The sequence below is a fragment of the Scardinius erythrophthalmus genome (assembly GCF_964197995.2).
Source record: "Scardinius erythrophthalmus genome assembly, chromosome: 23".
Lineage (NCBI taxonomy): Eukaryota > Metazoa > Chordata > Actinopteri > Cypriniformes > Leuciscidae > Scardinius > Scardinius erythrophthalmus.
Window position 1 is genome coordinate 5186342 of NC_138243.1, and position 16627 is coordinate 5202968.

Here is a 16627-nt window from a genome sequence, read left to right on the forward strand (position 1 = left end):
AATGTGAATGTAGCGCCCCCTACTGCACAACAGTGAAAACATGGGAAATTTCATCAATGGTGGGGAAAGAGTTAATGAGCGGATAGATGGTTTGGATAAATCGTTTCACTTTTTGTCCACATTTAATATTAATAATACTATGCACCATGTTCAATGCAGACATTTTTTATAATACACATGATCACATTTACATTTCTCACAAAAAAATAGTGCAAGTAACATTGCATGTAAAAAATATTTATTTCAACAGGACACATCGGGTAATCATTTGACACACAATGTAAAATAACATGGGTACCCAAAAAAAAAAGAAGAAAAGAAAAGGAGTTTGACGTCTGATATTGATAAAGCTGAGCTTGTGTCCCTGATGCTGAAACCCATCCATGGTAAAAAACAAAGGCAGAGAGTAGATTTATCGTCATGTATTGCATGTTGGTTGGCCACACTTTAAATAACATCGCAATAAAATAAAAACTAGATGGGCTTCTCAATGTCTTTATCATCCATCGGTATCATTTCAGTCCATCACACCTTCATGAGACATGAACACCAGCAACATCTGCAAATCATTTGTTCAACCATCTGAAATTCAGTGTACATTCAAAACAAATGCTTGTCTTTCCTCAACAAGGGCCCAGATGACTAAGAGAAAGAGCCAAAATGGCTGATGGCTTGAGCATTTGGCAAATATGTTAGATGTATTTTAGAGGTGTGGAAAGACCCGGGTCAGTTTAAAATCAAGCAGGAATCCAGTGAGTTTATGTGGGAACATCTGCCGGTTTGATGCACGTCTTTATTCCTCTACAAGCGCATCATCCACACTGAAGTCATTGCACTGACATGAGCTTTCTGAGCCAGCAAATAAGAAAACACAACAGGAGCAGAACAGGGACAATAATTTAAGGGAGAGATATGGCAAACAGAGTGCAGATATATATATATATATACACACACAAACATAAAGCACTTGATAAACGACAACAGTTAACAGGGACCGACACATTTAGCATTCCATGTCAAAACCTACATGGGAATTTACTTGCTTTTATCTCAAATACAAGTAAACTTGTGACTTTCTCGAAGCCAATATTTCAAGATTCTACATTTCATCTGGCAAATATATTCACAATGACACAGCAGGCCTTAAATTGCACAAAATACCAAACACTGAAAGGATTTGACCCTTTATGAGAAGTCATTAACCTAAGCACACTGGGTCACAATCAGTGGGATACCCAAATGTACAGTTTTAACTGTTAATGTGACGATACTGTAAAATAATGACGTTTTTGTCTTGTACTTTTACAGAGTTTGCTTCTGTCATGACATTGGCAATACTGACTTAATTAGGTTTCAGAAAACTTTAGCCAGTTTTATCCGTACGGTTCACAACCGGCTGGACTGATTGGCTGAAATCATCTGGAAACCTGTTTAATCCTGAAATCAGCGAATCTCGCAAAAACATGTCCAGGTCAAGTTTACATTCACCTCAAAATTAAAAGAATACGTGACATTATTTTCATCATTTAAGCACACTTGAGCACAATTTTTTTCTTATTCAAATCTGATTTTTTTCCCCATTACGGTAATGCGAAGTGAAAGGTGTGGAGGTGACTGGATTGTGTTATGTCCTAAAACTGTACTTAAAATTTCATGCAGAATATAATTTTATTCAAATTTTATAATTTAAATTTAATAAGGACTTTTTCTCGATGGGTTTCATGAGATTCGACACAACATTCGATCTGAAAACTGATAAACGCTGAATTCGGACGACACTTTCCAAGGCAGGACGTCCCAATCCACTGATAGCATCACTCCTGTGTCCTGAGACGATCGGTTTATGAAGGCAGCATAGATGCATCCTTCATTACTTTTGATATCCCACAATCCTGTGCTTTCCATTCTGTGACAGTTGAGCTAAAAAATAAAAATGGCGTCTAAAAAAAAGTTGCGTTTGGTGGTCAGTTTGTGTGTAAATGACCAGTGTTTTCCACTTCTGATGTCATTTCTAGTGAGAAATTACCATTATAGTTATTAAATATCTTTGTTTCCACTAAAGCTCTCTATTTTTCTGTAGATAATTAAACCGTGACTTTGCAATATGAAGGCCTTTCAGTATATAAGGTACCAATGTGATATTTCTACAATACTTCGGTTGGATCAGGCGGACGACCTCTACAAGCAGCCGGTGATCACATCAAACATCTCACCAAGATATTGCGTTCCCCCAAAAACTCACAAAAGCACTGCAATATAGATTTTGCTCAAATCTCATATCATTCCCATCACCAGCTTTGAATCCAACGCAAAGTTTCTTGGGAAAACGCAAAACATTTGCGAGTGCAAAAGCATTTTTTTCCTCCCATTTGACATTTTTCCCATCACTGAGGGTCTTTTACACACAGATCCAGGATCTTACTGTGCATCTCAAAGGTTTAATGATGATCTACCACACCATCTTCACACCATCTTCTTTTCTGAGCGAGGTCAGCTTCACCTCGTATGTCTCGTGACCTTATCTACTGAAATGCCCCTGTAACTGTAGCTACACCAATGAAGAGCACTAGAACTAAAATAGCTTTTTATACACTTTATCTGAACAATATCTATAGCTCTATACATCAAGTTCGGGAACATGGACACAGCAGAAACGCCTTTCAACATCAGTTATTATGAGAACAGAAAAACACAAGAAATGCAAACTGGAACATTGTAAACAGCAAAGTAACAATCACATTTCCTCACGAATGGCGTTTGTTGAGCTCGTGCGGAAACACAAGCACTTCTCGACTTCAGTTTGGCAGCGAACGACTGTCATACGGACATCGGCTCCGCGCTGAGGATTAATCCACACACACACACGGCAGTCTTTACACGAGCAAACAGAGCAGAACCAACCCAAACCAGCTGTTCTTACTGGTTCCAGACCCACAGATGTGTGTGATGAGAAAGCAGGGGTTTACAGCAGAGCGCAGAGGAAAGCAGGACCGGCACTGGAGGCATGCGAGCGTCTGTGATGGCGTGTGGCGTCCCTCTTCACCACTGTCCCTGTGTTTGCTGGCTGATGAGGTGAGGAGTCCCCGAGGACACATGGAGAGATGCTGGAGCAGGAATCACTCATCACTGACCCTGAGGAAGAAGATGTCACACACACATCTGATCAGAGCATTGCAGTGCACTGGGTTTATCCAGACGGAGCCGCAGTGGTGTTGAGCTGTGTTGTTGTGTGAGTGTGTGGTTTGGAGTCCGTGTGCGGTTACACTCTTCCGTCCGCGTGTGTGTTGTGTTCGCTCGTGTTTCTCATCGGCCACATGTTCTCATGTTCTCTGTGGACACACAGTCGGCTCTTCCTGAGCTCTTCGTGTCATGTTTTGTTCGAGCGCTAGGGTTATAACTTTTTTCAAATAAAAGATTTCCTGTATCATAAATCGATGAACTTTTGCTTAAAAACAATAATTCCTCCGAGTTAAAAAAAAAAAAAGGTCACCCCAGATCAAAATTGTAACAACCATACAACAAACGTCACTGCTTATAAGTAGCACTCACTAAAACTCTCTAGGAATGTTGAGATCTTTCTGGTACTTTCTAGAACAATCCAAATCTTGGTGTATATATATATATATATAGGAGAGAGACAGGGACAGAGAGAGAGAGGGAGCTTGATACTTTTTAATATTTGTTTCAGTAGCAATGTATAATGTCTCACAATATAAGTGATGCTACCTTACAGAAGAACAAGGACCAATAATCCAGTGAGATATCAGCAATCACATTAAAGAGGAGGAAGTGTGGCTTTAGTGCAGAATGCCACTCCAAATGCAAACTATTGGACGGTATCAGTTTCTTGGAGCAGAAATCAAAGGGGAGTGAATATTTGAAATGTCCATAAGTCACAAAATTAAAAGTTATAATTTCCATAAAGCCTGGTTCACACAGCAGGATAATTAGGCCGATTTTCCGCGTCCGTAGCAACGCAGTGTTTTTCATGGCAACGGTGTGTTATACTTCGCAGCGGTCTGTTATCAAGAAATAACAGACCGCATTCTACATTGGAATTCAGCCAAGCCATGTAATAAAGTATTTTATCACGCTATCATTCATTCAAGTGCTAAGAAACAATTCAAGCGTGATAAAACGCAAAAAAGAACTTAAATCACTTTCTCCTATACATATATAATCCAAGATTTGGATTGTTCTAGAACATTCCAGAAAGTTCTAAACAGTCCTAGAAAGGTTTAGGAAGTGCTGCTTATAAGCAGTAAAGTTTCTTATAATGGTTGTTCCATGTTTTATCTGGGATTACCTTTATTTTTAAACTTAGAGGAATATGGGTGTTTTTCATGGTTTGTTAAAGCTGCAGTCCGTAACTTTTTTTTATTTCAAAATTTACAAAAATGTATATAATGAGCGAATACATCATGAATCCATTTCCAAACCGTGCTTCTGTCTTCTCCTGAATCACTACAGCACACCTATAAGAAGTGTTTGTATTGGGACTATTTTAGACTGGTTGGGGTCGTACCGCTGAGGAGTGTCCAGTCCCTGCGTGACATAAACACAGAGAATGAGCTCCGGCCGCAGTGTTCTTCCACAAGACACATGCGGTTCTGTCTATTAACCGCCATAGCACCAGAGGTTACGGACTGCAGCTTTAAGCAAAAGTTGTGTGACATGGGCTGTTTTTGGTTTGTTTACATGTGTTTGGTCCGTGTTTCGTTCATTTTTCAGTTTAACAACAGAATTCATTTGAAAGTGAAGCGAGTCCCATCTTCTCAGCGTCTCGGTCTCGGTCACAAAAAGGGTTTGTGAACTTAACATTAAATCAAATAGGCTATGATGTTCCTGTAGCCCACAAACAGTCCCAAGTAAAGAGTGTTTAACTCAAACTCACCCCTGCCAACAACACGCACTATCCTGCTTTAGTGTCCACCAGCTGCATCTGCACGTTCACAGACATGGCCTCTCCTTCGTACCCTCCTTTAGACTGCATCTGGTTCTGGATCGAGTTCACCTAGACACAGGATTACAGCAAAACCAACTCAGACTAGCTTAGAGACCATCATTATGACACCAGAGAAGTCTAGGGCTGAGTCCGGCACACTCACTGTCATGTGGATTACATGATGTGGGAATGAAGGTATGCTCTGGATATAGCCTAGACCAGGGGTGTCCAATCCTGATACTGATATGCAGGTGCATTGATGCATCATCAAATTGAAGTAGACACATAATTATATTATTAAAAGGCCCTGCATAATTTATATATTTGTACAACTCCGTATTATTTGAGTGTTGATTACTAACTAAATTCGAATTTGGGGTTTTTGGCCAAGAGCATCCTGAATTTTCATTTCAGTGCATCATTAGTAAATGTACTGTAATGTGTTTACATTCCTTTACAGCTCATTCCTAAATAATGTGCTTTATGTAAGAACAAATTAACTGGTTTCAAGTCAGTAATATTATTTAATCTGCATAACAAATTTATTTTTGTGGGTTATATAAAGTTGAAGTAATTTTTGAGAGTTAGATTAAGTATAAATACGGTAGATCTTGAAACCTTTTGTTTTGTCAGTGTATGTTTTAGTGTGCCAGGATGTTTACTGTGCCCATTATTATGCCGGTATTTCAGTGTTTTCCCCTCAGGATGCTTAATACACTGAGATCTATTGTACTGTCAGTCAGAAATGGAAATCTGAATTACAGTAAGATGATGTTGTCTCTGTACTTACAGAGTTCATGCCACTGAAGATATCTCCAGATCCTACGTGGGCCGTGTGGACAAAATTGGTTGGTTCGCCGATCATACTCCGATCTATACGTCTCCGCCTCTTCTGCAGAGTGAAAAACAAACAATTCAGGATTACATTCGCCATGTTTGTGTGTTGCTCAATAAAATCCTACATTAATCTGTTCATCATATAAACTGTTAGATTCATATGGATTACATTTATAATATTAATTATAACATTTTATACACATCTACTTATATATAGGGATTTCCTGGGACGTCACAAGTTATTACTTCTACTGGTTTTGGACTTTCTGCACGAGAGCGCCCTCCGGCTTCCAGTATTACAGTGTTTAGCACTCCATAATGGAGACATTGCCTCGTTTTGGGTAAGAATAAAACGTCAGATTATGCAAAGTCTGCCTGAATCCGAAATCACCCCCATACCCTCAATAATGCCCTATTAGGTTTAGGGGGCGATTTTGGATTCAGCCAGTCTGTCACTATAGTGGTGTCCGGAACCATAGTGGACGTTATTGAGTGCACTCATTCAATCCCACAATGCACTGCAATAACGAGCATACAAAAGATGTATGTTCAACGGCTGTCCGAATTCACTCTCTTGTTTTCATTCACTCCTTCAAGTGAACAATTAGTGGACTAACGTAGGGAATAGTGAATGTGGGTGATTTCGGATTCAGCCACTGTCTTGTTTTGACTATCTGGACCTTACATCTTATTAAAAAAGCTTGGGACACGTCCCCCCGTATTCTCCGTCCATGTCTATAGTGTCTTCGTGAACTTTTTGAAGCTTGAAAGTTTTGGAGACATGGACTTTCATTGGAGGGAAAGAAATCTAAGAATCCTAATTTGTGTTTTGAATATCAATGAACATTGTAGATTTGGAACAACAATTTTTTTTATTTTTAGTTGATCTAACCCTTTAAGGTAAACATGAAATGCTGTTGGCAACACATTTTACTTCTGTAATCTGACATATTTCAGACTGAGACTGGATATTCAACAAATGCTAGTGCATATATACTTCAAAGTAGATAAAAATAGATATCACGTAAAAAGCTCAAAATGAACTGAGAGTTGAGTCTCCTGTATGTGTTTGGTGTGTAGTCTGGGACTGATATAGATCCTCTATGCTGGTTGCGTATGAAGGTTTCAGCGCTCATCACAGGACAGATGACAGCTCGTAATTAGGACACGTAATCTTTGCTCCGGGGGAAATGTGACCTAATTTAATAAACACCCATCTTCTTAAATTACACACTGATTTAAGATTAACCGCCCTTATATATTAAGTTCAGCAGAAAACTTTTGCACTTATGCTGTTTATCATTTGTGTTAAGCAATACTGAGAAGAACTACACTACAGTAAAACACAGAGTGGCCCCAACAAGTACATAAATATGCCATCAGGAGGGGTAATGACTCCATCTATCTAAGTATTAATCATGTGAATATTACTATTAGGAAAGGCAATAGAGAACTTAAACTGAATCCAAGAGAGATTGAATGAGGACTTGGATTTAATTTTTAGTCCTTTTTTTGTTTGTTTTTTTGCCATTGATATATAAAGTAGTGTTTTTGAGTATGGAAATTAAAAGTATTGGTGAATGTTAAATGCTGTAAAGATATGTTGGTCACATGACATAACTAATCAGATGACTTAATGAATGATTCTGCTTTCACATGTTGCTGAGTTTGTGTTGCTCTCCCTGAGGAAGGCATCGGCCGAAACGCCCTAGAGAGTTTTTAAAAAGTTTATGCATGTACCCATCTGATGATAATAAAGGCCTTCAATTTTGAAAAAGTGCAGTCACGGTCATCCTAAAGTTTTCTTTAGGGGCTTTTGCACCAGAGGAACTTCTCATAGTTCCTAGAACTATTGGCGGAAGTACCCGTTTTTAGGCGCGTTTGCAGGAAATAGGAACGTCTTTTGGAGGAACTAATTTACTCCTACTTCAGAGTCGGTCTACTTGGGCGCAGAGATATCACGCAACACATGAAATCCCCCCACGTTGAGCCTGGTCATCGATGGCAGTACCTTGTCCCACTCGCCACAGCACAGACACTCTATTTCAGTCGGCATAGATTGGCATATTCCCCCACATTCACACCGCCAGTTCGTGTTGGCTCTCATCCTCACGTCCTCAGGCTGTTGAGCGATCGCAATCTCCTCCTCCTGTCGTTCTCAAACTCTGGTTCATAGAGGTATGGTTCTGCATCTTGACTATCTGAGAAGTCACCATCCTCGTCTCTCACAAAATCTGCCATGTTCATCGCCATTCACTATGTCTACTGTAGGAAAAATAGCCAGCTACTATTCACGCCGGTATGTTGACGGAAGTCGTGGGATTTCATGTGTTGTGTGATATCTCTGCGCCCAAGTAGCAGTGCTTCGCCTGTGCTTCCCCCTAATATAGTCCCAAGTTAGTCAATATCTGCCTAGGAAATCACCTAGTGTTAATCTGCATTGCTATTTGTACTCGTGGTGAATACGCAGGCCACAAGAAGTAATTAGGTGGGGTTTTTTGTATCACTTTTACTCACGACATGCTAGCTGGCAACAAAGGATTCCATTCATTATGCTAAGCTAAGCTAGCGGCGGCGCTGCCAAACTAAAACAATGCATGCACTGAGACAAAAATGTGTTTGCCCACCTATCTAAATGTAGGAAAGAAGGTGAATAAGCCCTATTTAAAAAAACGGTGGCGTGTTCCTTTAAATGTATAACAGTTCTATCCAATAACGCATTAGACAGGACTGCTAGACAGATCGTAAACTAATGAACACGGAGAATGGGAGCACTGTGAGCTCAGGCTCTGGCGTTCTCAGCGCTGTCAAAATAAAAGTCACAACAACAAGCACTGCTACTGCAACTGGCGGTGCGAACGCAACCAGGAAAATGATCCTAAGGGAACCATGGTGGCTAGTTCCTAGAATTACCCGGTGCAAAAGCCCCTTTTGATGGTCCCAACAAGTGCTGGACAATTAAGTCAAACTTAAAAATGCATCACTGTCATTGCATTAGATAATATATCAGAGTGGTATCCATCACAGAACAGATGATAGTCTTAGCCAGAGACCATATTTTGGGCATAACCATATGTCTAGGCACTACAGGCTACCATTATAGGCCACGGTTTTATCATCTCAAACCTAAAACGTCTTTTTCTTATTGCTTGAACAGTGTGTTTGTGCTATTTTATATAAAAATGCCATTGGCTTTGTTAATTTATCTACTACAATGACATTCATTAATTTGTAAGTGTTGTTTAAATTCTAACATAAGTTTCAGACATTCCTTGTGTGCTTTAGTCTTAAAAGGGCAAAGGTGGCAAATCTCTCAGCTTGTACCGACACAGAACTTCAGTCAAACCGAACTCAATTCAGCATATCGACTGTTTCAGAGTTCAGAAAACACGTCACCAAACTAAAAATGACTCCTTAGACGGTTACATTTTCAGTTACAGTAGATTCTTATTGACCTTCATTTACTGACACTGCCCTCCTTACTACATTTCATGCTGGTCAGCCTTTATTCATTGACGTGCAACAATACAAACACCTTGAATAACAACATCCTCACATTCCTTAAGAGGGTCAAAGAGGGGCGTCAACGAATGATTAACACTGGCTTCAATCAGGACGTTCGTGGTGTTGACATGCATATCAACGTCTAGTTTGATCAACTTTTTGACAAACACAAGCGATTAATCATTTACAACTCTTTTGTTTTTATGCTTACATTAAGAAAACGAATGAATCGATATGTAGCCTTTTGCTCACTAGTTCAGATCTTCAAATAACTGACTACACAAGCCTTACCAATAAACTCATGTTATGGATCAATCGAATAAACCTAAATGCCAAAACGTCTGCAAACCCGTCTTACAAACTGTACCGAGGCCAACAATGTGAAACTAGATTTCCTCACGCTGATCTCATCAGTAAGTTCTGCTTTGGTCATGTGACGTCACAGCATGCCTACTGGGGCTGAAGTGTTCTTGTTGTTATAAATCTTGTCTGCTTTATTAACTGAGCGGAGACGAATTCTGACATAATGTGTTGTGACACCTGACGTCTCACAGGGTGTGTGATGATTAAAAATGGCTGGAGCAAAAACATTCACATCTACATAGAGCTAAGACTCAAGCCAAGGATAAGAGACTCATCAAACACACACACACACACACACACACACACACACACACACACACACACACACACACACACACACACAGGGATGCACAATATTGAAGAAATGAGATATGCGACAACTCTTTAAATAATGCCATATCCGATATGCAATATGATCATGCTTCAAATGTGTAAAATAAACTTACATTATATTTAAATATAATTAAAACTTAAATGTGACCCTGAATCACAAAACCAGTCATGAGTCGCACAGGTTTATTTGTGGCAATAGCCAACAATACATAGAATGGGTCAAAATTATTGATTTTTCTTTTATGCCAAAAAAATATTAGGATATTAAGTAAAGATCATGTTTCAAGAACATATTTAGTACATTTCCTACCGTAAATATATAAAGCATTTATTTTTGTGAGTGAATGCAGCACAATCGCCAACATAAATGGACAACTTTAAAGGAGATTTTCTCAATGTTTTGATTTTTTTGCACCCTCAGATTCCAGATTTTCTAATAGTTGTATCTCGACCAAATATTGTCATATCATAACATATGTTCAAACTGCAAACTTTCCTTCCCTGTCTACTCATTATGTCCACTGAAACAAAACAGCTATTAATTAATTAATAAAAAAAATTTCCTTTACAACATATAATATGGTCTATTTTTTTATGTTTTGAAAGAAGTCTCTTCTGCTCACCAAGGCTTGCATTTATTTGATTAAAAATACAGTAAAGACAGTAATATTGAGAAATATTATTACAGTTCAAAAGTTTTGACCCTTGAGAATGACACTGAAGACTGGAGTAATGATGCTGAAAATTCAACTTTGAATAAATTACAGTTTACAATATATAATCATATAGAAAACAATATTTTAAATTGTAATAATATTTCACAATATTACTATTATTTTTAATGTATTTTTGATTAAATAAATGCAGCCTTGGTGAGCAGAAGAGACTTCTTAAATTCTTTTTTTAAAATCATAATTATTCCAAACTTAAGATTGGTAATGTATTTTTAGCATATTTAAAATTAATTTTGTCCAGAGAGAAAGGAAATAGGGACCCACTTTATATTAGGTATCTTTAAATACTTACACAGAACATTTGATACAAAATACTTATCTTTGCATACATGTTGTTACATTGTACTTTCCTTTAAATAACTGCATGCAATTACATGGTGTTCCCCAACCTAAAACCTACGGCTAACCCTAACCATATAATAGCTGTATAATTATACACCTGTTATATAATTATAATAGGTGTATAACCGTATAATTGGTGTAGATAATAGTTAAAGAAACCTAATATAAAGTGGGACCGAAAATGGTCATGAAAGAACAATGTGAATGTTTATAGTGGAAGAAACCTTGACTAACATTATAAGTGCATTTGACGGATAATAAAAAAGCAAGAGAACTGGTAACTGGACTCGACAGGGGAACAGGAACTGGGATGAACAGGTGATCACAGAAAACAGAATGATTTGTTCCTGGATTGTGTGTTTTGGAGGCAGGAGGTGATTCCTGTTCCTCTTACCGGCTGCGGCTGCTCGGCGATACAGCAGTTGAAGCACAACCAGAATTCACTCATGACTGGCAGACGGTGCTAAAGTGCCGCTGTGCCCGTGGGCCGGAGGGGCTCTGGGGTGCTGGACCGGGTCCCACGCCTCAGAGGTCCAGTCTGGGGTGATGGAGGAGTTCTTCAGGGTCCTGGGACAGGGGAGCAGAAGATCCACACGACTCAGGACACCTCGCAAACACTCAGACCTGCGGGACACAAGCCAGATCATTTACACCGTCGCGTCATTTGCTCATGTTAACATGACATTCAAAGAAACAAATGGGGCTGCACAATTACTTGACATAAAACTGAAATAGCAAGAGATCTTATCAAAATGGTGATTATCAAATCAAAAGTAGTGGCTTAACTGAAGTACAGAATCTGTTGTGTCAGGTGATTCAGAGCGAAGTTGTGTTCTTGTTCACGCGTGCAGCTCATAAGAGCATGTTTTCAGAGTGGCTCGTTCAGGGTAAAGGATATACACTAGTTTGATGTAATTTTGAACAAAATCAGGCCAAAAGGACGTTTGTTTGGAGTTCGTAACAGCTTGACAAAGCGAAACGTTCTGGGAAAGTTCGCTCTGGCTGTTAAACACCTTCGAACTGCCATTGGTCCGTGGCGATGATGTAATAGGAGGCTCTGAGGCTCCGCCCTCTGTGATGTAGAAATGTTCTCTGGGTAATTTCTTCCGTCGGGGTCGGACGAGAGTAAAAACATGAACACATGTTTCTAAATATAATTGAAAGCGGATTTAAAGCTTCATGCTTCAAAGCAATGTTGTATAAAGTACTTCGTGATTAAATATGAGTATATCGGGGCCTTAAATGCTGCATTCACATTTGCATAAATTGATAACATTTTTGTGGACAGACTTTTACAGCATCTTACCAGCATCTTACCGGGCACTTTTTCATCATAAATATTGGTATTGTAACTTGTAGTGTTAGTTGGTAGTTGGTCACACGAGTGAACATCCTTAAAAGTTTTTATGTCTGGATGACTCAGCAGTTGCAATATGACACATTTTTATATGGAATGAAATGAAATGTCATATAGCAGTTCAAATCGCAATGGCAATGTACGACAAAATAATCCCAATTCAATTTTTTGGCCAAGTCGTGCAGCATATATATAATTCTTTCATTAAAAACAATCAAAATAAAATAGATGTCTTATCTGTGTACTTGTACACCATGTGACCATTAACCAAGATCAAGTAACCGACACAAGTGTGAACACGCGAATGTGTCATTAAACTATTGGGTAACACTTTAATAACTGCGGGCTATTAATCATTAGTTAAGCATTACTAAACAGTTAGTTCATCATTTATAAAGCATTAATAGACATTAATAAGCAGTTTATAAATACAGCATTTTTTTTTATTTATAAGCATATCTATAATGTGTTTAATAATTGTATTTTCATACTTTAATAATGATCAACTTATCATTTATAAATGAAGTATAGCATTATTTACAAACCAGTTACATTATTTACCATTATTTACAAACTAGGTGTTGTCATTGATTCATAAGATCACTTAGAAAGTGTAAGTAAATTATTAATTATTATTAAAATGCAGGTAGTTATAAAGCATTTAGTAGTTGTTAGTTAACTATTTTTTTTGGCTAAAGTGAGGACTAGTTATAACTTGTAAAGCATTTATAAAGGAGATTTAAAGGCTCACTAATCTTCTAAACAGAAAAAGGAAACAAACACAACACAGAGATACAGAACATAGAAATATTAACAGCCTTTAAATATCCTTTATAAATGCTTTACAAGTCATAACTAGTCCTCACTTTAGATGAGCTCACAAAAATAGTTAACTAACCACTACTAAATGCTTTATAATACCAGAATTAACCCTGAATTACAGTAGAAATACATGTTAATAAAGCATTTATTAACACACTAAGTAACTATTACTATTTGTCTGAATAAAAATATGTATTTAAACAGTTTATTAATCATTTACTTACACTTTCTAAGTGATCTTATGAACCACTGACAACTCCTGAATATCCGGTTTGTAAATAATGCAATACTTCATTTAGAAATGATAAATTGATCACTAATAAAGTATGAAAATACAATTATTAAACACATTATAGATATGCTTATAAATCAAAAACAAAGCATTTATAACCGTATTTATAAAATGCTTATTAATGTCTATTAATGCTTTATAAATGACAAATTAATTGTTTACTAATGCTTAACTAATGATTAATAGCGTGCAGTTATTATAAAGTGTTACCCAGAAGGGAAGTATAGTCTAATGGACAAACATGACTTGAATAGAAACAATGAATATGTGGCTGCAGGAACGAGTTGCTCTTTATTTGTGTGTGTGTGTGCAGTATACTCTTGAATCACGTAAAGTTGTACGCTATGTATAAATATGTATTTGTACCTCTCCAATACACAATGAACATTTGAACATATTCTTTCCTGCTACTTTCCAGGCTACTGAAAATACTTAATGTCTGAAGACTGAAGAAAACAACATGAGGTTGAGTAAATAATGATTTCCAAACATTTTAATGTCTCAATGAAAAATATAGTTCGGAATATTTATCTTTGTTCATTTTGCTGAACGGGTAGCCAAATTCCAACTCACAATATAATCCTGATCACAACCAGACATTGTGCCAGAGAAAACTCTGAAAATCTGAAATTAGTAGCTTTAGGCCTTCTGGATAATGAAGGACAGCGTGTCCTGAGGGACTGTAAGCGGCTTGTTCTAGATGATGAATTAAAGCCGAAGCTAACAGTTGCCGCTGACTGTTGCACAGCCACACCTGAAGGAAAGAGGGCCGTGTGGGGTGGGAACCTCAGCTGGTGGTGTGTTGCAGTCATTAGTGTCCAGAGTTCACGTCTGCGGTCATTAATCTGCCTCACAGCACTCAGAAGCCGCTGGGGGGGGGGGGGTAGTAACTGTCATGTGTTGCGTGCAGTAGTAATCTACACAGATGAGATGTGTGACGCAGAATGAACAATAAAGACGCTTTGTTGTGTTCATGATTGCGTAATGACGTAATGTGTGTGAGAACGGAAGTGAGTGGGTAAGTTCGCTACTCCTGTGTCGTTACTTCATTGATTACTAACTCCTGACAGATGCTACACACTTTTAATATACACACACGAAACATTAAACACTACACACTTTAACACTGACGATGCAGACGGGCTTAAATACACTGGGAATGAGCATAAACAGGGAACATGTGTGCACTAATCAGAAACCATGGTAACAAACACTGAACCATAACTGACATAGAAACTAAACAGAACATGATTGTGACAATAATACTGGGTGGAAGAATTAAGTGTTGTAATTTCTATTAAAAATTATAACTCTATTGACCTATTAATGTTGCTTTAGGCGTTCTGCTTCTCACCCAGCAAAAGTGTCTTCCAGATTAATTGTTTGGATAGAACACCAAAATGCTGGTAATGCGTGCTTTATACTTTTGTTTAAAAGTGTGCTATTCATGTGATTGGTGGACACATGGCAAGGTGGTGGACACATGCTGGCACATCCGGTGCTGAGAACACGTAGTGCTCAAATATATGAGCCAAATGTGTATGGAAATGAACCTTGGAACAGAGCTGGTCTCTGTGCAGCATCTTCCGTTGCTAAAATTATCTGCGTATTTCAATACACTTTCATTCCTTTATTGATGTGACAGTGTCTGCTTTCTCTGCAGTCTCCATTCATCTTGGATTAATGAAGTAAAGATCTAAAAGTTGACAGGATGTGATTTCAAACTGATCTATATCCGCCACATGCTGCCTTGAACTAAATCAAGTTTACAGACACATTAGAAATGTTTTCTTGGAAGAAGATGATTCAATTTTAAACGTATGTTTGCTTCAGTTAAAGTGACTCAAGTTAATTTAGTCAACCATTTGGGAACAGATTACCTCCAATGTTAAAAGACATGGGCTAAATCAAACACAACTCCAATTCTGATTAACTCTATCTGCAGAAAAAAGACACCTTGAGCTCAACCAAGTCAAGTCATCTTCATTTATATAGCGCTTTTAACAATGTAGATTGTTCCAAAGCAGCTTTACAGTGATAATAGGAAATTAAAGTAACAGAGATTGTTGTGGCTTTACAGCAGCTCTAGAATAAAGTTACTGTCCAGCTAAAGTTATTTTGATTGATTCACTTCCGTCGCAACGATCATTAGTTATTAACTTAGGGGCCGCTAACACGACACCGTCTTAACAAGTCAGCTAATAAATGTGAACTCTACCATATGAAGGAGGGATCGCATTATTATTGAGCAAACAATACATGAAACTACCGCAAAAGCATCTCCATTTCCTCCTGTAGGAAAGGCTGAAGGTTTCCAGGGAAGAATTCCATTTTCCCAGGCAGGATGACAGAATGGGATGCACACAGAAAACTCTCCATTAGTGGTGAGCCACAAAGAGAGGCAGGCCCATTGAAAGAGACTGTCAGCGCAAGAAATCCCTCTGTGTGAGGGGTCAGAGGAAGACCTGTTCCCAGGGTGGCTACCACACAATGGTAGCCACACAGCTGACAAACTATACCATACCATACCAAACTATACCATAGCAAACCATACCATACCATACCAAACTATACCATACCAAACCAAACCATACCATACCATACCATACCATACCATACCATACCATACCATACCATACCATACCATACCATACCAAACCATAGCAAACCAAACCATACCATACCAAACTATACCATAGCAAACCAAACCATACAATACCATACCAAACTAGGGCTGTCACTTTTGTGAAAAAATCCTGTTCGATTTTTGAGACATAAGTGTTCATTGAATCGATTGTAAAATCGATTTTTCATGTCTAAAGACGTTTCCATTTTAAACGCCAAATATGGGCAAATCCACGGACAACTAACAGGCATTAGGACGAACGTAAAGAGGGCGCTTGAGACGCGCACAAGTCAGCAATATTCCTGTTAATTTATTGGCGTGAAGTTTCGTGCACAATGACAAACAGGAGTGCAACATTCTCGAAAAGCAATAAGCAGAGTGGACTGCCATAACATCAATGAAAAACATTACTGCAGTCTTCAACGTGCCTGTGTTTACGGTTAGAAAAGTCAAACAAATGTTGCCTACGTAG

General features: G+C 38.2%; 1 protein-coding gene across 5 annotated transcripts in view; it reads right to left on the reverse strand.

Moving 5' to 3' along the window:
- Positions 1 to 222: 222 nt before the first annotated feature.
- cdc42se2 (CDC42 small effector 2) overlaps positions 223 to 16627 on the reverse strand; it is a 38710-nt gene continuing 22305 nt past the window's right edge. For all 5 annotated transcript variants that reach the window (XM_081353597.1, XM_081353595.1, XM_081353594.1 and 2 more), the window contains 4 exons: positions 11453 to 11682; positions 5736 to 5837; positions 4895 to 5014; positions 223 to 3132 (listed from right to left, as the gene is read on the reverse strand). In XM_081353597.1, the coding sequence (XP_081209723.1) occupies positions 4913 to 5014; positions 5736 to 5837; positions 11453 to 11506 (258 nt within the window). In that variant the 5' untranslated portion in view covers positions 11507 to 11682 and the 3' untranslated portion in view covers positions 223 to 3132; positions 4895 to 4912. The remainder of the gene's footprint in view (positions 3133 to 4894; positions 5015 to 5735; positions 5838 to 11452; positions 11683 to 16627) is intronic.